The sequence below is a fragment of the Branchiostoma belcheri genome, unplaced genomic scaffold, assembly GCF_001625305.1.
Source record: "Branchiostoma belcheri isolate BF01 breed outbred unplaced genomic scaffold, Haploidv18h27 scaffold51, whole genome shotgun sequence".
Taxonomy (NCBI): Eukaryota; Metazoa; Chordata; class Leptocardii; order Amphioxiformes; family Branchiostomatidae; genus Branchiostoma; species Branchiostoma belcheri.
In genome coordinates this window covers 555755-582048 of record NW_017804143.1, presented here as the reverse complement: position 1 = coordinate 582048, position 26294 = coordinate 555755, and the positions used below count along the sequence as shown (strand labels likewise).

The window sequence follows — 26294 nt, the reverse complement described above, 5'->3', positions numbered from 1 at the left end:
TTGAGCCGAGCATAATCCCTACCCCTCCTACAGCTGCTCCAGCCTGGTTCCTGGTTGCAGATGTAGTTATGAGCTGTTGACCGTTGATGACCTCGTGCTTTACTTCTTCCTCGTGTACTATACGGTGCTCCTGGATTCCCAGAACGTCAATTTCATACAAGCTAAGGTTGGTTGCCAACTCCTCTCTGCATCTTGCTTCCTTTAATGTTCTAACATTGAGCGTTGATATTGTAGTAGTTCTCCTGCAGTTGACAAGACTTCTCCCAATACAGGTACCTCCATCGGGCTTGTTCCTTCCTTGTGGGTTTGGGGACAAGTCGTCATGGAAACCCTTTGGGTCTCGGCCTGTGGTGGGATCTCTGTTAGGGACTTTAACCCTAGTGTTGTTTCTATTCGCCATCATGGTTTTTCTATTGCTTATAATAACTGCGGGCGCCACTCCTGCAGTATGGTTTGTCATGTGAGTTTTCCTTCTCGTAGTCCTCTGGCCGTTGTAGGGTGGTCAGCAAGCTGTCATCCTACCTCCGCCCTTTGCCTTAGTCATCCCTGTCTTCGACCAGAGATGGTAAGTTGCCCAGGTCTGAGGACTCCCTGCTTTTTGATCACTGGCCGCTGCTGTGACATTCGACAGGCGCCCTCTTGCCGGTTACCAGAGTTGTACTCCTTTGCGCCAGAGGTAGTGATCGTCCTCTACTATTTAACCCATAGCTGGGACGAGCGATGGTGGGTGGCAGAGCGTGTCCACACATTGGTGGGTCATGCCTACCGCACCTCTGGGGCCGCTCGTTGCTCCGAGATCCCCTACATAGTTAGCCTTGGGTAGTGAGTCCCAAGTTACCAGGTTGGCCACGTGGAGGCCATGTAGGAGTCTTGAGTAAGTAGGTGTCCTGGCTGGTGTGGGGAGGCTGATGCAGGAACTGCCAGTGGTGGTGGCAGAGTGGATGTGGCAGAGTTGGTTTACGCTGGAAACAGCCAACTACAATTGAACACCTCAATCCTTGGTTAATACCAGTAACTGGTATTAGATACTACCAGTTTATTAATCTTTGGGTGATCTCTAAAATGGTGTTCCTTGTTCCTGGTCAGGCTGACGTGATCTGTAACTACCATGTGGGAGAGGTGGTGACGTCAGTACAGAAGGCTACCCTGATCCCTGGTGGCTCCGAGTCCCTGGTGTACACCACAATCTCAGGTGGGGTGGGCATCCTGGTCCCCTTCACCAGTCACGAGGTTAGTCTTGATTTCCGTAAATAATTTCATCAGGTTGGAAGATACTTAGGGTATAGAATTTTCTTCTTACACAACCATAGAGTTTCTCACCTGCTTACGTTTCGATGTCTATCAGACACCTTCCTCAGAGCTTCTGACTGGAGTTCTCGCCCCTATATAACGGCAATTTAGGTGGCCAAGTTTGGGATTGCATTCTCGCCGCAAAAGCGCCACATACATTGGCGTTATATAGCGGCGAGTTGCAGAACTCCAGTCAGAAGCTCTGAGGAAGGTGTCTGATAGACATCGAAACGTAAGCAGGTGAAAAACTCTATGGTTGTGTAAGAAGAAAATTCTATACCCTAGGTAAGTCTTGAGTTTACAACAACCAGGATGAAACCCCCGAAAATTGTTTCATCAGGTTGGTAAAGTATAGGATACGGGAGTTAAATTCTTTTAGTTTTACACCACCAAGATTTCTTACTGAAGTGCTGACATTTCGGTGTCTATCAGACACCTTCCTCAGAGCTTCTGACTGAGTTCTGCTTCTCACCGCTATATGTAGCCGATGTAGGTGGTGCTTTTGCAGTGAGAAGCAGAACTCCAGTCAGAAGCTCTGAGGAAGATGTCTGATAGGCACCGAAATGTTAGCTGTTAGGTGAGAAATTTGGTTGAATGTGTAAAACTCCTGTATCCAGGATGAAACCTCAGGTACTGTAAATCATTTTATGTTTGCGGTAGCAAAGTACGTGATCTGAGAAAAATGTGCGTTTACGGAACTATTATGTTTATGGTGGTGGCAAGTGCAGCAAAAAGAAAGTCTGGGAATTATTTGTTCACAATAACGATAAGTTCGTTGTACAGAAGTGGCTGTAAAAACCGTGAATAAAAAGTACCTGAAAAGTGGTAAGCCCAAATAAAATAGAACATCAGATTCTCTTGCTTTTACAAATGTGTAAACCACCTGTCAAACACTTTAAATCACTTGAAGATTTTGTTCTTATCAACGAATGACAGGCAGGCTTAGTTTTGTTTTGTTTTGCTTGACGTTGCCTGGTGATGCCAAACTCTGCTGGAAATGCAGGCACAAATTAAATCTGAATTGGTAGAAAATCCTGCCATCTGGAGAGTATTCCCTGGTGACAATATTGCCAATCTTCCTAGAAGGCAATTTACATTTGATGCAGTACAATGTCATGTTCACTTGGTAATACAGTACACATTTAGTCACAGTGACCATGCATAGCATTCTGATTGCATCCAAGGCCACTGTCCCTTTTGTACCGTGAACTTAATAATATTATCATTATTATTACCATCTGTCTTTCTTCCCTTGCCATCTCCTGCCACCGTAAAGATATAGTTCCGTAAACATGTCTTTTTTCCTTAGACTGTGAAAATTTGCTACCGTGAAGATTTAAAGTGAATTACAGAATTTGTGTCCTGGGCCATATTTCTGTATCTGTACAGCCAGTATGACCGCCTTTCGGCGTAACACACCAGCTAACACACACATATTGTTGACCTAATTGTTTTTGACAGTCCTTTAAGTTTACGACTTTGATTTATGGACATGCTTTTGCTTTTGACGCATCAGAATTTTATTTGACTGCTGTCCACCTTTTGTTGCTGACTAAATGTAATCATGTCCTGTGTATATGTACAAATGTACATGTATGCTGGGCCCTAGTGCTGCATACCGGTTCACTGGACTTGGATCTGGACTTGTTAGAATTTTTAGGTTCAAGTCCAAAAAAGCCTAAAAGTCAAGAACCGAGTCCGGACTTACATTGTATTACCATAAAAGACCATTTCACATACCCCTTTTCTTTCCAAACCACCTAAAACCTTCCGTACATTGCAAAATCTTTGCTGCAAAATGAAGAAAACATTGCCATCGGGCATCATCAAGTACCGGCCTCCATGTTATGTGGCCAAAGTTTCACCCAGACAACATTGCAGGGTTGTCAACATGCATTATTGTATATGCCATGGGTTTAGTTCCGGACTTACAAGTCCAGAACTGAACCTAAACCTCTGGACTTGAATCCGGACCTGAACCTAAAATTGGGTTTAGGTACAAATGTATGCAGCACTACTAGGCCCCATTGGAAATCAGCTCCTACAAGCTGCATAGGCTCCCAAGCCACTTTATTATCTTTTATGTTGAAATGAATGAATAAAATAAACTAACATTTCCTAACCCTTCAGAGCACTCACAGGTTGGTGTGACTACAGTAAAGCTTGGACATGATGCCTGATGATCCGTGTTTCACCTGATCTGCATGATTACAGCAGCAGTAATGCCTGATCCAAGCATGATTCACTAATCTCTTAATCCTTGTAGGGCTGTTCCAAACATTGGAAACAAAGGTTTCAAAAAAAAAAAAAATTAAGTAAACGTAGTTCCGTAGCTGTTTTTGAAGCTGTAGAGGCAGTGGGTTGTTAATCCACTGTGTCAAGGGCACGGTATTGGAAAGTGGAGCCCATCCCTCTCCTTCCACTGCCTTTTACCTCCACAACCATTTTACAGCTGGGTGGAGTGAGGAAGGAATGAAACCCTTGGCCTCTGGATCTCTTGGCAAGGAAACAAAATGACAGGACTAGAAAGAAATCATAGCGCATTATTAGACTAATAGTAACTATATACAATGTAGAGATAGATTCCATGGTTGGAACAGCCCTCTACCAATGAATGTAATGCTAAAACACTAAAAAAGACTCCTTACCTGAATGCTTGCATGTTGAATTGCTTTGTCTGAAAGGTTTAACTCACAGTAGATGTAGAACCAATATAACTTCTAACCCTGTAACTACATAGTATTACATGACATTGTACATCAATATGTACATCCATTATCTAACTATCATTGTTAGGCCACACGAATTTAATCAATCAGTTCTCAGATTTGACTCTTTGTGTTTTTTGAACTTGCAAAAGCAAAAATAAAGATTTTAGGTTCTGAATCAACTCCAATATGCACATATTTTGTCCCAACAGTAAGTGTTGAAGAAATTCCTTATCTTTATAGTTTTTTCCATCTATCAATCAATGCAATGGTTTCATAAAAGTTCAAAATTCATAGTATAAATTCTACCCAGGCTAAATACGTTGAATTTATGGCTCCTCTCATAACATTTGGGGCTATCGTGGGGTGCCTTGGCTTTTTTTTCACCTTGTCGCTACATATTTTCGCTGAAAAAAATTGAGAACCAACAAATCAAATTGGTGTGGCCTTATCATTACCTTCGCCAAGAAGGTTATGTTTTCAGGGGCGTTCGTGTATGTGTGTGTGTGTGTGTGTGTGTGTCTGTCTGTAAACACGATAACTTGAGAAGGCCTTGATGGATTGTCTTGATACTTGGTAGATGGGTAGGTCTTGATGAGACCTCAAAATGATTAGATTTTGGACCCCCTAGCGGCTTGTTATGGTACTGCAGCTGAACTTCCGGTTTTGATATCTCAAGATCCAGACATGCTATGGTGATGAAATTTGGATGGTAGGTAGCTCTTGTGCTGGGAAAGAAGTGACGTGAGTTTAGGCCCCCTTAGCGGCTTGCTCTAGAACTGCAGGGGGGTTTAAAGGACAAATGTTTAAAAGAGGATAACTCAAGAACCGATTGATGGATCATCGTGATTTTTGGTATGTAGGTAGCTGAAGTGATGCTTGACATAATGATATTACAATTATGCGAATATTGATGTAATTTGCATAATTAATGAGGAAATTCTATAAATCAGCTGCATTCCATGATAGGAAGTTCAAGCTTGTAACATATGTTATTAAGAACGAGAGAAACACAGGCAAATATTGATTATGCAAATGAAGACTTAATTTGCATAATTAATGAGAAAATGTTATAATTGCGTAGTGGTAACTGCCTGGAATTTCATACTTGGGGTGTTTGAGAATTAAGTAAAGGTGAACATATATAAACATAACTTATTCAAATAAGGACCACATTTGCATAATTTATGAGAAAATGGCATTCTTTAAGATTAGACTGTCTTTTGATGGAGAATATGATCAACAGACTGATATAATTCATGCAATTGAGGATCCTATTTGCATAATCAGGGTGATTAGTATATTTCTTATTCATAAAGGCTAACATCATTTGGCGAAGGTATGAGATCGTGGAACTCTAGTTTGAGGTATCCAAATATTTTACTCAGGTAATGTAAATGCTAAAGTCTTGTTTGGATGTAATAATGACTGCTTCGATGTTGTGGAGTTTCTGTGGTACGAGTTGCTTGTTTGTCTGTGTCTCACCTCAGGACCACGACTTCTTCCAACATCTGGAGATGCACATCCGCTCAGAACACCCTCCCCTGTGTGGGAGGGACCACCTGTCCTTCAGGTCATACTACTATCCTGTCAAGGTAAGGAAAATCATAAAATTGAAAAAATTCATAAAATTGATTGTGAAGTTGGCTGTGCGGTCAAATATTTTGTTGCTCATCGGTTGCAGCCTTATACAGCCTTAAGAGTTCCCTTGCAGGAGACTCAAATTGCTTCTGGCAAAATATATACATGAAGACTATTGATTTGAATGCTTCTTGGATTGCTTCTAACCTTTCACACACTGTTTCCTCTAGACGGATCAAAATTGGATTTCTTTGACCCTTAATTTTATAATTGGAATATGATACAAATGTAGGACAACAAGGCACATAAAACATCAGGAAATTTCCTGGTTGTGGAATTGGTTGAGCGGCCTGCTTTGCCACAGCCTTAAGAGAGTTCTCTTACCGAGAGACTCAAATTGCTTCTGGCAGAATATGAAAGACTTTGAGATAGTCTGGAGACAGGTAATACGTCAGCGTGTGTATCAGATGCAGGCATGGGGCTGCCCTCTTCATTCTCCCTGCCGGTTAGTCTCCGGTCTCCTGCAGTCTTCCCCATTTATCATCCCCCTCTCATCCATCTCACCGGACATGGGCTCTAATTGATTCATAATCCACCATCTGTCATACAATAGGCCGGAAATCACTGCATCCACCATATAAGTTATAACAAGAAATGGCAGCTCACAACAGCAATGTTTACGTACATGTATAACCAAGGCAGGGCTTGAAATTAAAGGTGGTCCAGTGGCCACTGACCACTAAAATTTAGGCTGGGACAACTAAAAAGACACTTTGGGACATTCTTGGGACAATAGACAAATCAACATCAGAATTCCAGCACACGTCCCTGCTTTTGGATAGGGAAAAATCCCCCTGAATTTCGATGTATTGTGCTGCCATATTGTTTTAACTGTTGCCCACGCCCACCACTGATCAAGTCCCGGGGACTTGATTAGTTGAGCAAAACTAAAATATTAGATTTTACCTGTCAGCACATATTTTGTAAATCAAAAATTCATTGCATATGACAAAAGAGAGTAAGGGACAGCACGGTTATATACTGCACTGATTTCACATTGGAATTCCACGGCACAGTGTTTTATACTGGCTGTGTGCCAAACTGAGAATGTCATCTGAGGGCATGCAAAATCCAGCCTCCAGGCAAATCACAGAACTGACTTTGTTTTAGTTCCAAACCTCCAAATGTCAGAAGATTATATGCATGGGCATGTCACAAGACATGAGTGGAATATGTTTAGAAGCTTCGAAGAGGAGGGTGTCCTTAGGCTATTACGAATGATACAGAGTCTCTCAACAGTGAAATTTTGTCACATGCAGTAAGTTAGTTGTTAGAATTTTATTTTAACATATTAATATAATGATAATTGTGAGGGACCAAAGCAACCTATCGGGATAGAACAGAAGAAGGGTCTTGACCCATATAAGATGCAGGGATTTGAAAATGTAAGGAAGAGACCACATACAATTTTTTTCTACACTAAATGTTTTAATTTATTACCAAGACCAAATTTTTTCTAGGCTACATGTACACGTTTTTGTCACTTTGGAGGGTCATACCAACATTTTTGGCCTGACCTCATTACACAAGTAAATACTATCAAAGTACCATTTCACTAGTTGCAAATAGCCATAATGCTCCCCAATTTGGCATGGCGGTCACAAATAATAGGGTGATGGCTCGATGTGCTAAACCTAAAGTGCATTAGATACATGACTTTGTGGAACCCTGCTTCTGGAAAAGTAAGAGGTGCACTGGAGTTCTTTTCAGTACGAGATGAATTCAGACTTCAGAGTAGAGAACATATTCCTAGTACCAGGCCTATGATCTAGAGCTTCTATAGGTACATGTAGATATGGCTGTGTTATACAGGTTTGCAGAGACGTTATCAAGTACTAAGTGCTGATAACGCAAGCATCACACACTGCAATCCATCCTACTTTATTACTACCAATCACAACATTTACCACGGGACCTGTGCACAAAACGGCGATAAAGACGTCAAACGGCCAGCTCCGAGGGCTGTGATTGGCCCAGGAGAACCGTATAAGGCAGCGCTGTACGTCAGGTTACCTATAAAACTGCGGCCAGGATTTCTGAGAACAGCTCGGACCCATTCATGTTGTTACAGGCACGAGAGGCAGGGAGAAGATTGAAATGATGTCAAATGTTTGACCCTGACGGTCAGATGGTTTGACATTGCTGTGTATAATCTCCAAGCAGATGTTGGAGTGTTTAAAGTTTTAAATTGAAACATGTAACTACCAAGTTACAGAATGATGAACTTTCATGATAGATGTTGGGTGGAGGATCTTAGCATTTTCTGACTTGCTGTTCTTCTCTACTCTAGTACAAGAAGTTTTCTGTCAGTGGCATTACATTTTTGCCTCACAGATATCAGTATGCTATGGGATTATAAGAGTTGATTCAACTTACATGTACTACTGCAACATTAAAAATTGGCCTGAAAACTGAGTTTGAAAATCCAGCTTTGAGTTTACTGCCCTGAAAGCTTTGGGTGTCTTTAAAATATCCTGGAAAATATGATACGGTCATAAATTTACCTGTAAGTAACGAGAACCTGTGTCTACGCAGTCTGGGAGTAGGAACACCAACTGGTATTTTATCACCCTACATGGAACAATGCACACTTCCCATATTGGCTTCTAGCAGGAGTGTAATATGGCTGAAGATAAATGGCCATGTTTATCTGATAGTGCTGGCAGCTGGGTGGAAGGCAGCAGGAGTTGTTTGGAAGCTTAGTGAGGAAACATCTCACAGCTGTACTCATTCTGAACCCATTATTGTGTTAACCTTCGCAGAAGGAAAACATATTGTTTTTGCTCAGTTTCTTCCTTCTCTTCTTCTTCTCCTGAAACACAAAAGGTCAACGACCTAGATCAAACGGCTGTCACCATGGTAACTGGTGCTGTAGCAGACAGCTTGTATGTGTTGGATTACATTTTGTAGCAGGACAGAAAAAATGGTGCCTTAGTTATGATCTAAGTGGTTGGGAAGGTTGAACAGATGACTTAACATACAGCATGTGATATGGCATTCAACAATACATTCTTTATTTTCGTTCTGTCACAACATCTTTGACTTTGGAAGACTCAGTGTTGCAAGTCAGTAATAACTACTGTAGCCCTCAGCAGCTTCCCTTATTCTGGCATCTTCTATTTCCCTTCGACCTCTGTCATCCTTCAAGTACCAAAAGAAACAGTCTGATCGCAAACTTTGCTTTCAGAAACGGAGGAAAATTGATGCATGCATAGATGTCATCTGTATAATCAAGTCTGTGGCCTCACTTGAAACAAAATGCTGGCATACTCAGCTGAGTGCATGCATGTATAATCACAGGTATTATCACAACCAGAGTGCCTACAAGTGGTACATATAGGTCTGAGGGGGTAGATCAAATCACAGTCTTTACATTGACTGCCCAATCATGTGTGCATACAGTTGTAAGTGCCACTGCTAATTCATATACATACAAAGCCCTCTCAGCAATACTAGAGGGTCTGCATGGGGGATTCTGGCCACGCTTTATGGTAGATTAAAGAAGTTTGGCAACTCTTATAATGGTAAATGCATCAAGGCTTAACGGTAAATCAAGTTTTCGTACCATATTTTCGTGGGCATACATGTAAAGCTACTACACTGAGTCTCATAGTATTCATTTACGATGAAGCACCTTTAAGTTAATAAACTGTCAACACTTGCCATCAAATACAAGCAATGGACCATTATGCCTCAAGCTTCATGGATCCCTCTGATGGTCTCTGAACCGATATGTGTTAGAGACATTTTAATACCTGGTCCATGTTCAATTTTGGCATGGTGACCACTGTCAGAGGCCACCAAATTTTTTTTTATCTGGCGAAAAAATAATGCCCGTGCTAATGTCATCCGTAAAAAGTACTCGCTAAAATGTTTATGAATTCGGGATACGGTAAATACGGCAAATACGGTAAGGTGCTATTTGGAAGTAAAATACTTCACGAAAAATTTTCCGGCAACAAATGTCAGTGAATTGAAGCAGCCGGCTATGGTTAAATAACAGTGAATTAAAAAAGCTTGCTACTGTAACACTTCACAGAAAAATGACACACAGACCCTCAAACTAGCCTGCGATATTTGTATGCAAGTCTTGGAGTGGAACAAAACGACATACTAACGCAAAGGATTTCAAAGATACAATGTACAGTAAGTGATGATTACACAGTCCAACTGTTGAGACGTAAAGTCTTGCACTTAACCCAAAACTGTGTAGGCAGACACTTAAACTTAAACACCCACACGCAACTTGTACATGAAAGCCAACTCCGCCGCTAGACAGCAGCCAAAGTATTGGTTTTGAAGACATCTGCCAAATCCCACCATTTTCCTGCATTTGTCCTGTCTCTCCAGAGCCTTTCATCCCTAAAACCTTACTGACTACAGCGTACACTCATGTTCTCAGTAAAGCTGCAGGGCTTTGATACAACTTCAGAGAGCTGCCAGTACACTTGTCAGTTAGAGACATCTAGGCATTTGTTTTTTAACCCAAGCCATGGACACGAAGCCATTAGGAGGATGAATAGCATTAATATCGTTAATTTGAGGAAAGGATGTTACTATGTTAATGCCTTAAATTTATTAGGCAGTAGAAGGTGTAAGTAACATAGAGACACTGTTAATGATTTGCATTACAAGTTGTAGATGATTTCAAGGGTTTACGTTGTATTCAGGTTATAACAGAAGTTAATCCTTCTCCCAGGTGCCTTTAGTAAGGCCATGTTATGATAATATGGATGACATCCTATGGGAACCACAAAACTGATATGAGTGCAAATGAAAAAAAGGTTGGCAAAAAACAATTGCCTTCCTTATTAAATCTACATGGTCATGAGGATTGCACAAATGACTAAACACACAGTGTATGGCATGGCAAATAATAGACTCTTCATTTTTCATTTTGTCACATTTTCCTCTTTTCCTTTCAAATTTATGTGGCATTCTACAGCATAAGTATTACCATTTTCTAATACATGTATTTTGTATTGCAATTCACGGTGTCTATTTGCTCGCAGGTGCTTTGTATGATTTACAGTATGTTCGAAAAACCGACCACTTTGACCTGAGTGTAAAAATACATTTTCAGATCATCTACATGTAAAGTGGAGTCAAGTGAAAGATCTGCGGTGGGCTTAAAAGGTCAATTTCAGATGGGATGCACAGATAGCAGTAACATACAGCCAGCCGTAGGGTTACGTTAGGCAACATTCCTCCCAGTGGAACCTGAATGGCTCGAGGCAGGAAGTCTTGGCACGGAGTCGTGCGTTGAAAACTGTCAGATAAGCGATTTGGCTCTGATAGAGGCTAAGTGTCTGTCCTCCTCGTGTTATTGTCAAAATAGAGGGGAGACGCTCGCGTAAACGGTGTGTCGCACTTGGTAGGAAGTGCGTCAGCCTGTGTGGGTTGACGTGCTTGAAAAAAGGTCACGGTGCCATCTGAGTGCGTTATTGCCCTGTCTAACTACATTTTGTACTTGTCTTACATCATGTCCCGCTGGCCATACCTCCCACCTTACAGCTGTGTTCACCCATTTCTCTCTATAGGTCATTTACCTTGCATGTACTGTACGTGTACGTCTACTGAATAGAATCTTTCAGCATTACTCGTTCAGAATCTTTTACCGTGCCATGTGCAGGGCTTGGAAATGCCACCTGCATAATGGTAATAGCGCAGGTAGAATTGGAGCTGTGCAGGTATTTCTGATGTCTACCTGCACTGGTCCATGTACTGGGTTATGAAGGTAAAGTTAGTGCAGGTAAAATTGGAACTGAGCAAGTATTTCTGATGTCTACCTGCACATGTTCAGAGTATGCAGGTGTCTTTGGATTTTTTGCCAGCTACATGTTTGTGTGACAGTGCTTTAATTAAGACCTGTGACAATCCATCTAGATGTACATGTATGCTACCCGTAAACCCTTTACGTTGAGCATCTTTCAACTAATTCTCACGTGGACCTCCATGCAACGATCAAGACTATTCACCGAATCATGCACACTTGTTACAGGGTCCATTCTTTAGTTACCACTATTCAAGCCTACTGGTAACTAGTGAAGCTCGATGATTTGAAGAAGAGCTGTGTATCACACGTGGCAGGATGTGTGGTTCGTGCGTTCCTTTGTACGCCCGGCTCAAAAATATGTCTCATACAAAATCCCACACAGAATCATGCCCACTTGTTAGGGTCTATTCTTCAGTCACCACCCTCTAAGCCTAATTAGTGAAGTCTGATGACTTGATTTTTAACCTCCTGGATTTGAAGAAGAGCTGGGTACTACACGTGACAGGATGTGCTGCTCATGCGTTCTTTTGTACCCAGTGCAAGTACCTGCTTGAGAGATGCTTACAGCTCATAAACTCAAAAGTAATCCCAGATTGAGTCTAAGATCGTGTACATGTACGTCACAGGTATCACTAAGTCTTGATTAAAATATCACAATATGGATGGATGACATGCACACGTGCATGAATTTTTGTCCGTTCCCAAGAAAAATGTTTTCAACCATGCTGTTGATCTTACAAAGCAGCTGCAAAATGAGCAAATATATGCCATCAATTGCAAAAAAATATAGTTATGGAAATGATACTACAAGTATAAATGTCAACTTTAAAAAAATCAAAAACGGAGAAGAAGAAAATGTAATGAAATGAAAATGAAAGAGAGTCTGTTATTACCGTACCATACTCTGTATGTTACGGTAGTCATTTTCTCAACCTTCATGCCCACGTAGATTTCAAAATGGAGCCAACCTTTTTTGGCAAACTTTTTTTTATTCGCTTGAATGTTCGCATCAGGTTTAGGGTTCCCAGAGGATGTCATCCATATACATTGTAATTACTGGTAGCTCAACATGGCCTTACTCGGACCCTATGTGACCGGACACTGGCAAAAAGAAAATACGACTAGGTTAATTCCTAGTGGGCGTAGTGTGAGCAGCCTGAAAGATTGAAAGAGGCACGTTTTCCATCTGGGTTGCGTCAGTCGGCGAGCTAATGTACCAGAAACGCGCCCAAAAGGACGCACGTGTACAGGCTGGAGGTGAGAGTGCGGGGAAATGAAGGGGCAGATTTAGCGGAAGAGGTTCTGTCAGTGTCAGTGAATCTTGTTCAAACCATTCTTTATCGGCCTGCAGAGAAATTCAAATCAGCCTGCAGGCCACTTTTCATTGAGGTCATTGCACTCACTGTCCAGTTAAGCTGTTGTTCCATGTCTTCCAAGGTTTAGATGTGCTTGCACACCTTTGCAGAGGAGGGAATTGTATGATTTAATTTAATAAGGTATTAGTAACCACTTTCTGAATACCTCCAGGTACTGTCCGCTTACTCCCACTTGGCATATGCCAGGTCACCTTCAGACTTGACTGTCCTACTGTATAATCTGCCAAAACCACCTGTCCTATCATCTGCCAAAATCACCTCCCACCCAATCAAAGCAATGAAAAACAGACACACACCTCAGCCACCCAAAATAATACTCCCGCACCCAGAAGTAATGAGCATTGAAGGGTAATGTGACAGCGTTACTCCCTCTTTCGCTGACAGAAACAAAAGAGGCTGAAGAGTAAGGAAGGAAGTGCCTTGTCAGTTGTCAGGCACATGTACCAACTGTGATTGAAGTTCTCCAGACCCTAACAATGTAACACTGTCTACACTGTTTAAAGTAGACCTAACCTAGCAGCATCACTGCCTATGTTTACACTTCATGAACCTAGATGTGAGAGACATTGCTTGTCTGTTACTGTAACCTAACAGGATGTGGCTTGTGAACTAAGTAACCAGTTTCAACAAGCCAGCTTTGGGGTGTTAACTGGCCCCAGTCCCAGACAGTTTTTTTATTACATGAACTGCCAAAGAAATTGAAACCGACACTGTCAAAATTCTCTGAAACACATTACATTAAATTTTAATTGACAGGGCATGGAATGGCAACCCTCAACCCAGTTCACCCTACCAGTATTTCCTATGTCTGACCTGTGTCATTCTGCCTGTCAATCTTCCTCCTCCCATGTGCTGTCAACCAGCTCTGCCCATACACAAACCCGCCCAAAACAATTTAAACATCTGTGACATGTCATGATTTTTTTTCTCTTTCTAACATGTAGTTATGTTTACCTTCTCGGAAGGAAAACAATTGTTTTTGCTAAGTTCCATCTTCTGCTCCAAACACGGTGATATACGTCACTGTATGGTCAATGACATAGAATACAATACCTCCATACTCGGACGTAATCATCTGATGACACGTAGCCCTTGCCAGGACAATACGATCTCTCGTTCCTCACGAGGCATTAGCGCTAGATTTGGGCGGCCATTAAAGGGCACGACTTCCTGTTAGGGTTTTATAGGGGAAGTATTCCCATCTATTATCACTGGTGCTCCGGGTGTTAGCAGGAAACCCCTGTCAGATCAGATATACAAAGATGGAATACTGATTGCCAGGAAAAGTGCAAAGGGGAGTGGTTTGTGGATGAATGGAAAGCTTTACTCTGACCAAGGAGCTTTTGTGATGAAAGCTCCTTGCTCTGACCAAAAGTGCTGCCTGATTGAAGGGACATGGCAGGAAATTACTGTAGATCTTATTTGCAGTGAGAGCTTGATGGCATCTTTAATGGTTCAGTTCTAGGCAGGCCTTGCACTGAGGCTAATTAAAATATCGGTGACACTTAACGATTTTTTTCACAGTGTAAGTTATGTTTAGCTGCAGTACCTTCGCAGAAAGAAAAGATACAGTAACTGTTTTTGCTAAGTTTCTTCTTCTTCTCCAAACACAATAAGGTCAGTGATATTACTTGGACCAGATGGCATTCACCGCACTCACACAGCAACAGTGAGGCTCTTTCCAATAAATAATTATGAAACTCTTTCTCTGATAGGTTTTCCCCCTCTTGTTCAGGTACAGGTTCAAATCTGTACCTAAACCTCTGTGCCTGACGGTAAATTTATGTATGCAGCCCTACAAATCAGTAACCCCTTTCATTGATCAGCCATAAATTGCCCATTCCCACAAGAATATTTCAACCTCTCCGAAACCTTTCACTGTCTTAGGGTATACATTTATACATGTGTAATAAAAGGTGGTGCGAGTTACCATTTAGAATGCTTTTACTGGCCTGAGTACTGAAAAGCCCTGGATTAGAGGCAGTCAATGATGGATAACCAGTTTGCCCTTTGCAATGACCTTCTGCTCTACAGCACTAAATCGTCCATTCTTCACACGAGCTTGCGTCAACTTTAAGATTCCGCCACCGTCTTAGAGCATAGGAGTGAAGATTGACAGTCCACGGCATAAATTTGTACTCTGAAACCTTAGCCTAAGGCCATACCTGGTCCAGTTTAATTTGTTGGTTCTCAGATTTTCGCAGAAAAAAGTGACAAGGTGAAAAAACTGGCATACAATCCACCTCATCCAATACTATTGTACAGTAGATACACCGATTTGTTGAAAATTATCACGCACAATTTTTTTAAGAAAGCAAAACTAGATTTTGAGCCCTGACAGTGGTAACATAATATTACCAAACATGCACAGTAAGGTGGACGCTGGACGGTTGCATGCCGCCATGTTTGAGGCAGAATTGATTCTGATGGGGTACGTCATTTAGGTCCAATGGGCCTCGTAAAACAGTGATCAGGGTGGACATACTGATTTAGATTGCCATTCCTTATAGATGAGACGCTGCATGTCCGTAGTAAAGAGTGAATCAGTGCTGAAGCTGAGGCACTCCGGTAGCAGAGATTGGTCGTCACACGCAGCAAGATGTTTTAGGTCACAGTGATTTTTTTTCCTTGCAAGGGACAACAGCAGCAGAATACTTAAATTTTTGTAGTAATCAAATCCTGGATAGTGAAGTACCTACATGTACATGTAGGCCTCGGAAAAAAATGTTGTGTGTACGATTTCAGTCCTGAGAAAAGTAGGGTCACTAGGTAGGGATTCTTTTTTTGGGGGGGCTTCTTCCTGTTTTTCGATTTAAGCTGAAGTGATCCAACAAATACTGTTTTGTAACAAATAAATATACATGTAAAACTGAATTGCCTGACAGGACCAGGGCTGTTTCCAGGACCTAGGCTAGGGTTGGTGAGTGTTTGCTAGCTATAGGGTCGGTCAATCACAACCTGACTCTTCCCCACACACACAGACACACACACACACGTACACACACAGACACACACACACACACGTACACACACACACACACACACACACACACACATACATGTACACACACTCATACACATGTGTACACCCACACATGGGTTCAGTAAAACTACGGGTTCAGTAAACCTACTCAATTCAAACGCTTCAAATGAAATTTGCTTGTACTTTGTGCCATAATCTTGACACAGCGTCCCGACGCACGTACATGACATTTTGCACAGCGGTCTTTTGTCCGTACCACTGGTTGCTCCGTGGCGCTAAGTTGTGAAGCAGACAGCGCGGCACCACGCCACAGATTACATTACCGCCGTGTCAGGCCCCGTGTCTCAGCAGGCTTGCACGCCACACTCCAGCGGTCAGCTTTATCGGCCAGGCTGTATAGCCCTAAGCACGTCGGTATTGATCGAGTGCAGTTTGGTTACATACGGGAGGCCACACTGACTTGATTGTGTGGAAGACATCAGCGCGCGCATCAAATCTTGCATACAGCTGTGGATTTGTCTGTCCAGATGAAGTAGGTTGATGGTGCATGGGTGGAGGGATTGACAGGCAATTAGTGACAGGCGGTCAAAGAGTCAGGAAGTTGGATGTACTGCAGAGTGGGTTGACAGCACATGGGTGGGGGAAGAAAGACAGATAAACTGACAGGAAGTCAAAAAGTCAGACACAGAAAATGGGGTGAACGTGAATGTCCCAAAAGTCCAGTGTCTCAGATTTCTTCCACAAGGACCTCATCCACTACCGGGTCTGGTAGCAGATCGTGGGGAGCAAATGAAACTGGCCGAAACTCTGGCTAAGTGTTTTATAATGAGTTGTGAAGAAGTGCCTCCCATATTGACCTGCATGTCTTCTCTGTGTTGCTGCAGAACGTGATAGATGGGGACCTGTGTGAACAGTTTAACTCCATGGAACCCAGCAAACAGAAAAGTGTGGCCGAGGAGCTGGACAGAACACCTGCAGAGGTAAGTTATTTATCTGTTAATTATTTGTTTATCAATGTTTATCTGTTTATTATTTGTTTATCAATGTAGGGGATACAAACAGAATAAGACTGATTTCCCAGCCATGACCCATAAACAATTTACCTTTATTTAATCATGTCAGCCATCACTTAAAATACCAAAAGTCATGACAACCTGCCAACACCTTTCAGGAATTACAGTATTCTGCCTGCAGTGGACACTAACCCGGTAACATAAAGGGTAGAGGTTGATCGGGTGGTATTGGGGATGAATCTGAGCACAAATTACATTTTCCTGGGTCATGCCGTTCAAAGGATGCCACGATGCACTCCTCACTGTAACCCACAAAAATCAATATGACCCAAATCTGCACTCTGGCTTCTGACGGATGCTGAAAAATGCTCCCAACTTTTCAATGTGACCTACAACAGTACAAGACAGTCGACGGTTGCTTGCACATCGCTCCAGCTTCATGCGCAGTTGCATCCGGAAAATACCAGAACGCTGCTTTCGCAGTGTTAATTTGGGCACTGCAAGTGCGTCAGAAAAGTGCAAGTCTGGCATCGCCTCAGAATGCGAATGAGAATTGGGACGACTTGTGAGCACTACTGGTAATGGGCTGCAAATTGGCAAAGGCAGCGAGGCCAAATTCCCAGTGCATTTACTTCTCTAACTTAATTAAGACTTCTTGAACACGTTCCCAGTTATTATTTTTACATTTTGCAAAGCTTTCAGACTTCTTGGAAGCATCAACTTGGGTTTCCATGAAGTTATGGAAACAACGTAAGAGATTGCATAACACACTTAAAATGCCATCTAAAGTTTTCAAATATTGTCTTGAACTATCGTCTGCGCATCATTCTAATGCAACTTTGACCAAACATCCGAGGAACACTGAAATAAAAATCTGGGTTTTTGCAGAACGCAGGCACAGTACGTTCTGCCAACGTGCTGTGCATGTAATCAAGAAACAACAGTTAACCTGTATCTAATGTGTGGTCAGGTATAGACCCAAAAGGCAATATATAAGAGGAAGTACATGTGACATGTTGTTCCCTGTGGACAGTGAACATTATTGACAGGGCAGACGGTTAACCAATGGCTCGGAACAAACCCCAAATTCAATTTGTGTGGAACTCAGTCAGCAGCTATACATCCAGGCACTTCATTGTTGAGAATTCTCCAGGTTTGCGCTTCCAGAGAGTCGGTAATGAAGAATGATGGTCCGCAAAATATCTCAGGAAGAAAGTTCTGGACATCAGAAAAAATGTGAATGATGCATGTACAGTAACTGAACACTATATCAGATTCTGTATCTGTATCTGTATAGCCGGTATAACCGCCCTTCAGTGTAACACACCAACTACTAGTATATAATACTTAGGTCATTAAGATCTATATCTACATGTACTATCGTATATGTATCTGATGTTAAATGGTTGGTACTTGCAACATAATAGGCAATATTAGCTTTTGAGTCTATTATGTAACAGGCTCTGGGAAATAAATGATCATTCAACCAAATTGCTTAGATGTAATGTGTTAGATTGATGTAATATTATAGTGTAAAATGAATTAAGCCTATAATTTGTGGATCTTCACTGAAAGTAATTTTTGTCTCCTACTTGTTGTGAAAAGGATAATGTCACACTTCAATTCTAGTCTCCTTCATGAGAAAATCTAACATCCTAATAAAATTTATAGATATTTATGAACCTTGAATCACACCCTTCGAAAAAGATAGATGGACATTGTTCCAGTGTGTGATGATCCAAATACATTGTACTACAGTACAGAGTTAGTGACTCACTTCAAATCACCAGTGTAGCAGATTCCTACCAAACAAATTGTTCTTCTTCTTCCTTTAAAAGCCCACATTCATTATGCTGAAAAGTGAATATTCTGGCTGTAAATTTCTGTTCCACATTTGCCCAGTATTGGCATAATAATAAAGTGGTTTATTGTCAACTTGACTGAAATTGTCCACAGTTTGCAGCCACATGAGTGGCTGAATTGATATAAGGACATTACAATGATATACAAGTAGTAGACGTTCAGAATTACAACTCACACAGATACACTTTAAAATGCACACTAAAATAACGCATTAAAATAACAGTATTGATGATGTAAAATAACATAGTATTAGATCTTGTTTAAAATTGAAAAGTGCTTAAAATTTGGGTCGATTAAAAGTCAATATCAAATTCAATATTGCACGTAATACATTCATGTGGAGCGAGTAGTTTAGCAATCTACCGTCGGTTTGAAGAATACAAAAATGACAAAAGCGGTACTACAGTCCAGAGTTAGTGACTCATTTCAAATCACCAGTGTAGCAGATTCCTAGCAAACAAATTGTTCTTCTTCTTCCTTTAAAAGCCGACATTCGTTATGCTAAAAAGTGAATATTCTAGTTTGAAATTTCTGTTCCACATTTGCCCATCAAGTAATGTATTGGCAAAACACCGTCGGTTTGAAGAATACAAAAATGACAAAACGGGTATGTATGTTTAGTCGGAGGCGTGTTGACAGGAAAATGGATGAGAACCTTTGCCGCGACACTCTGGTTAATGTAAGCATAATAATGCCCGGGATGTAGCCGTCGTGCAGGGGGAAATGTCAGCTAATGCCAGCGAGATGATTTGCCAACGAAGGAAGACCTGGTGTCGTGCCGGCTTTCTTCATCCGACTGAATAGTAACGGATGTAAGAGCCTGGCCACAAATGCATCCAAATTAAAGCCCTATTGTTATTAGCAATTCCCCTACGTGAGGACCGACTCGTGGCATGGCTAAAAAAAGGAGAAAACGCGAAACCGGTTTTCAGTTACCACAGTGACTGTCGTTAGTGTGCCTTTTGTCCAGACCAATTTAGGATACGATGTAATTCGTCTGGCTACTTTGCGGGTTACAGCATAAAATCGTCAATTTCCCTTTGAAAGCCTACCTTTACCAAAAAAAAACACATGAAATTAAACAAAAGGTAACGTCCTTCATGAAGGTAATAGATTCTATTTCAGGGCTTGAAATCCAACCTGCATATGCAGGTTAGTGCGGGTAAACTTAGTATTTCTGGTCCATGTACTTGGTTTATTATACAAACGTGTAGGTGTATGACAACGCTTTTATTTGCTGCATTGACTGTTACCTAGCATTAAGTATGAAAGAAATAATGGCCATGCTTGCTGAACAGTTTTTAGTATGATCCATGCCTCCTAAATTCTGAGTGGTGCTGGTAAAATTTGTCTGGTGCAGGTAATTTTAGTGTTATTTGCACCAGTGCAGGTACATGTACATGTACATGTATGCAGAAAAAAAAGGATTTGGAGTCCTGTTAACTTCATTACAGTAGATAGATAGATAGATAGATAGATAATGGTTTATTTGTTCATACATACATACATGTACATAAACTAACATGTCAAACACATCTCACAGCCCATAGGCTGAATTGGGGTATTAACATTTACAAAACGAGGCTCAGGTTTTAAAAAGCTAGAATATCGCAATTTAAGACATAAAGGTAACAAGTCGTCATATCATTATATTAAAATAGAACTTAGAAATAAATCTCACATATTAAAAACAACTCTCAATACAAATGTAAAATGAAGGTAACTATAAAGGACATGTAAACTCTAGCAAAAACGGTAAAATAACAATGATGGAGTGAGGAAGGCATCGTCAGTCATGTAGAAGCGTCAGGCCACATCAGACCTGATACATTGCTGACAGCCTCATGCCAGCAGGTTATTGATGACACAGAGACTTCAGACTCCGTTTGTATCGATTATTTCATTCCGCACGATTAGAGCCAAAATTATTCCACAAACGAAGATGAATTATTGGATTTTATATACAGCACAATATTGTTTTTTATAGATGCGACTTAACATGTTAAGTATACAGATATGAAATGTACAAGAATTTTACATTCAAGTTGCCCAATGTACAAGTTATGGCATCACGTGGCCAGACCTTAGCGAAAATTGTAGACAGAAAATGGTTACTGGTACATGTATGATACTTGGCTGGTGTATGGGATACCACCCAAAGAATAAAGGATTCATCTTGGAGCTTGTTTCTGTACGGTTTAAGTTTGAAATAATGATGCAAATGTTGTGGGAATGTATATGTCAATATCACACATGTTGCCTTAATAAAATTTGATATTCAGAATAATTCCAGTAGTGTGTGACAGCTTGATAATTTCGGGTGCCTTTGAGCACATTTCATAAAAAGAGACTATCCTGGAGCAGTAATACCCACAGTACAATTGGCAATCATAAAGCTCAATAATCTTGCTCCAAATATGGTCAAGAAGCTTCTTAAGCACATTAAGTACCAGATAATCTGTGAGGAAGCCCATCAAAAAGAGGATGAACGCTCGTGAGGCACACCCCTGAGCGTTACAGTCCTGGTTTGAATGGAGAGTTATTTATACTCACCACATGAAACAGACCAGCGGAGCTTAGCGCAGGAGACAGGAAATTAAAACCATTCTATTTATTGTGGCAGGGATTTGGATGCAGAGGATGGGAACCAATTGCCGGATAAGGAATGGTCGTCATGGGAGGAATGACATGAAAGCAAGGCTCTAGCCTGCACCCGCTTTTTTCAGCTCCTGTCAATTGCAGGAACTTTGTGACATGTAATGCCAGTGAAGGAAAAGTTTTTAAACCAATCCTTGATGGACAAAATTGACAAAAAACCTAGGGTAAAAAAACATCCAAAAGACCACCAACAATCACTCTCAACCCCATGATTTGCACGAAACATAGTCAATTTTAATCTGTACCTTTGAAGAGCATGTCCACACAATGTCACTAATTCACACTCACTGTCCAGTTTAGCGTCTGTTGTTCCCCGTCTTGAGGCTTGATGGCAGCCCGCCAGTTGCCTAAGAGTCTATCCTGTGGGTTGGCATTATACAATGTACATGTACATGTAGCAACGAATCATTTTACCGTTAAACATTTTCTTATTTGGTAAGAATAGCAATGTTTCAGTGTTTGCTTGACAGCAATCTGACCTTAACATGTCTGCTTTGTGTTTCAGGTGTCCAAGAAGCTGGAAGACATCAGGACAAGATACGCCTTCTGATTCATCTGTATTCTGAGGGACCCACATGTTAGAGATGCTGTGACTTTGTACATTCTTTGTTAGAGGAATCTGAAGTTGAGATTGAGGGAATTTTTTACAACTCTTAAGTTATAGTGAAAACTAAGAGAAACACATGAATGTACCATACTACATGTAGTACTAGCTTGTTTACATCTCATAATTAAAATTGAACTTTAGCCCTCCTTTCTGCTAATAGTGAACTTGTCTTGACTTTGTTGAAAGGTAGTAAGCAACTTAAGTTGGTATTGTTTGAATTCTTAAACAGACTATGTTTTGTATATGGGAACAGTCTCTGCTGAGAAATAGGCATAACAGATAGAAATGTATATGAATATTGTGGTGTTAATGCATACCCAATATTTCATTTCTATGACATACCAAGACCATTATAGACATAACTAACTGTTATTTTGACTACATATATGTATTCCAACCAGGCTGCAACAGCCATCCAACCCAAAAAATTATCCACTTTGGTAATTTGTAATTTCAAACCACTTCAATGCAACAATCATTTTGACAAATTTGTGTACAATTTATGTTCATAAATCTATTAGTAATCTGTTAGTTTTATCTTAAAAGGGATAAAAGTCAGCTTATAAACATTTGGTATGTTAAAGTAATGCTACAGACTTCAACATGTAAGTAGAGATTGCAGTGTTTTGAAGAGTTGCTGTGGACAGTGACTATGAACATGAATTTTTTATCTATCCATAATCTCCATTAGAGAATAAGGGAGAAAGGGAGAAAATGTCTTAACATTCCTTTTGAATACACCTACCTGACTGCCTGCATAATACCTGTTGTTTTGTCGTAGCAAGTAGAATTTACTCTCTAGATGTAGATGTTAAAAACTGTACAAAGTGTTGTAAGGTGTTATAAAGAAGCTTGATATTATACATTACTAATAAGAAGCAAAAGTAAAGTACAAAAAAAGTTGAAGGTCTTAAACCTGATGTAGTGATATGTATTTTTTTTCATGCTATAGTGAATTTTTAAGACTCGGAAGCTAGACTGGTAACCAGACCCTCAAAATTCACCCCTCAAAATTCAACCTTTCTCAGGGGGTGCTGGACATGATGATGTTACATGGATGTCAAACAAAATTGAGATGACAGAAAAAAAACATCACCAGTGAATAAAGAGACTCTTTTTCCACAACCAAGTGTCTTATTCAGCCAATGTTTCGGTGACGGTCTGTCTCATTCCTCATGGCAAATCTGACTGCATCTATACCAGTGACACCTGTGCTGCAGTGCAATGTGAACCAGTCAGAATTGCCCGGAGGATGGTGACAGACGATCACCGAAACGTCGGCTGAATAAAAGACTTGGTTGTGTAAAAAGAGTCTCTTTACTCACTGACTTACCAACCTGATGAAACTATTTACGGATATACATCACCAGGTTAGTGACATTTAATACAGATTCTGAAGCCCAAGAAGATGGTTCCTAGGCTACATGATTGTTACCAGAATCGTGACAACTGTTCATTCACTGATGGGAAGCCATACATGTACTTACGCAGAGCTTTTGTGGCAATGACATTTTTCTACTGCTTTGTGTTTGTGATAGAAGTGTACATTTCAAGTTAGATTTTGTAAAAGGAGTATATACATGCAATATACCAGGTACGTGACCTGAATCTAATGTGTCCTTGTGTGAATTTTACTCTTCTCTAGCTGGGTAGATACATATTACATGGTACATATTTATCTATACATCTTTCACTTCAGTGTGAAATATTGATATGCTTATTAAGATATTAAAATTAAAATGGCATATTAAAATGCTGGGAGATGAGCACACCATGGTGGCCAATATTTGAAAAGATATTGTATCAAAGAAAACATGACGACATCCACGACCGTAAATTCATTTTGCATACATTATTCAGTCATAGGCACTGTGCAATCTGGCAGTATTTGAAAAGTTTTCAACAATACTGATGCCTTTTATTGCGTGCAACTGGGTGATATTTTATTTCGTTTTGTACCTGAATCTATTATCTGTCAGAAAGTAACACCGTCCTCCCGACGCTTCTTTAAAACGTGGAGACACAATCACACATAAAATCTGCTAGAGGCCCCAAACTTCTGTCACTTCTTTGTGAGAGCATTAGAGCTACATGTATCTACCACTCATAAATCATGATCATACCATCTCTTCCAAACCAGACAAAACATGAACTTCTTTCAAGCAACAGTACAAATGTAGTTTATGTCTTTCTCTGACACTCAAAAACGACTTGAGAGAAAGTTGGACGGCACCTACACAAAGCTGCTAGGTGCTACATGAAAATCGTCTGCAAGGAAGATCCCACAAAGGATCTGCTGTATGGGTAATCTCCAAGCATATCTTTTGTGGCTCGGCAAAGGCACTGAATCAAATTGGCCAGGCTGTAACCATTTGCCAAATGGTAACTGTCTGGCAAATGGATACAGCCTGGCCAATTTGATACTGTCTTTGCAGCCACTAAAAGATTTGCTTGGAGATTACTGTATGGGGACTTACTCCCCAAATCGCAAGTCACTCACGGAAGGAAGTTTTGATGGCAATTCATGCAGGAACAAGGGGGATACAAGTACACATGTATTATCAGTGATGTTCTCTGCTGGGCTCCAAAACATTGGCATGCAAGTGTAGGCAGACCTTGCACAACCTACTGTACATGAACCAACTGTGTGAGGACGCATGTACACCAGAAGATCTAGACCTGCCGATCGCCATGGATAATAGAGAGGGCTGGAGGAACAGGGTCATGAACATCCGTGAAACTCTCATGTCTAGATGATGATGATACACATGTATCATGTCCAGAACACCAGATGGAAGTGGCAGTACCTAGGAAAGCTGCCAGAGGGCCCAAAATAATTTCCAATTTTTGTAACAACCAACCAACACACTACAATGTAAATATGAAACCAATCCTTCCAGCCAGTTATGATCTTGATGACAGACACATACTTACACACACATACAACATACACACACTCTATTGTACACACACACACACACACACACACACATACAATGTACACACATACATACACACACATACATTTGTACAATGTACACACAGACTGATAAAAATATATCCTCCATTTTTCACGGAGGTAATCACACCTCCTAAGAACAATCAGTCTTAACCAAATCTACCTCTATCCTGCATCTTAGGAACGTGACACTTCTTAAACCCTTTTGGGAAATAAGACTCTAAAAATAGTCATCCCAGGGATGATACTGCCAAAGACACCCATACATTATCTGTTGTTATATTAGCTTAGTGTTCCTGGGAGGCATGTGTTACATCAGCATGACAATTTCATAACTACGTTTATTAGTAGTCCCTATATATCAGAGAATATTTCATGTACTACAGAGATATAAGATAACGAAGTCATGCATCAATATTTGTCATACTCAAAATGATGAACTGTCAAATTGGAGTTCCACGACCTCATACCTTTGCCAACTAATGTAGGACTGACGATAGACACTGCTTGGATACTGCCTTGCTACCGTAGGATCTGTTCGGAGATTATATATAGTCGGGAGATGTCTGTTATTTACTAACAGATATAGTAATCTCAGCAAGCCAAAAAAACGGCATCTCTAGATCTCGTCGATATATTTGTGCATTCATGACCTGTAGGCTGTACTTATAGCGCAGTGTTGGAGCATAACTTGATGTACAATAATATGAATTCATTCATACGTTTATTCATTCATACATTCATTCAGCCGCATTTATACATTCAATAATCTGCAACCCAGCCGGTAACGCACCATGCACATCACAACATCGTAGTTTTGCTCCATGAATGTTGATATACAGTGAAATCGTAACGGTGTTGTTTAAACGTATTATGTAATATGTGACTAGAATACTGACTTTGAAAATCCTGAGGGTTTCAAGTCCTACGATCGCTTTGGGCGCCTTTAACGAAAAGGCTGTCTCTTTCTTTGATCCCTGTCGGCGGTTAGTTCCGTCAGACCCTGCTTGCTTGAAAGGGCGACCTGTACGACCTACGAGCTGGCGAATACACGAAGCCCTGATTTCCACCGTTTTGAACCGTACAATGTCGCCCACGACTGCTACCAAATCATGAGCAGTCAGTCTGAGTTACTCACGTTTCATTCATTTTTACCAAGAACTCATGACTATGGAGTATTCGCACAACGTACCAAGGACGTCATGCTACAGAATAATTATAGGGAGAACATGGAAAGGATTCCTGATCCCTGAAACATTAGCTGTTGCAAAATTTATTAATGAATGAAATAAAGGGTAATATTGCATTCTTGACATCTTCCATACAGCCCGCAGTGTAAAATACTGATCAAGAAACATGAATGGGCCGGGTGGTGAGTTACGATCAGTCGTACGATTATAGAGGCGTACACAGAGCTGTA

At 40.8% G+C, this 26294-nt stretch overlaps 1 protein-coding gene across 1 annotated transcript in view; it reads left to right on the top strand.

Annotated features, from left to right (window-relative positions):
* LOC109480529 (splicing factor 3B subunit 3) overlaps positions 1-22996 on the top strand; it is a 49209-nt gene extending 26213 nt beyond the window's left edge. Inside the window, exons 25-28 of the mRNA XM_019782739.1 lie at positions 1087-1230; positions 5489-5593; positions 16659-16754; positions 21814-22996. Coding sequence (XP_019638298.1) covers positions 1087-1230; positions 5489-5593; positions 16659-16754; positions 21814-21858 — 390 coding nt within the window. The 3' untranslated portion in view covers positions 21859-22996. The remainder of the gene's footprint in view (positions 1-1086; positions 1231-5488; positions 5594-16658; positions 16755-21813) is intronic.
* Positions 22997-26294: the final 3298 nt, after the last annotated feature.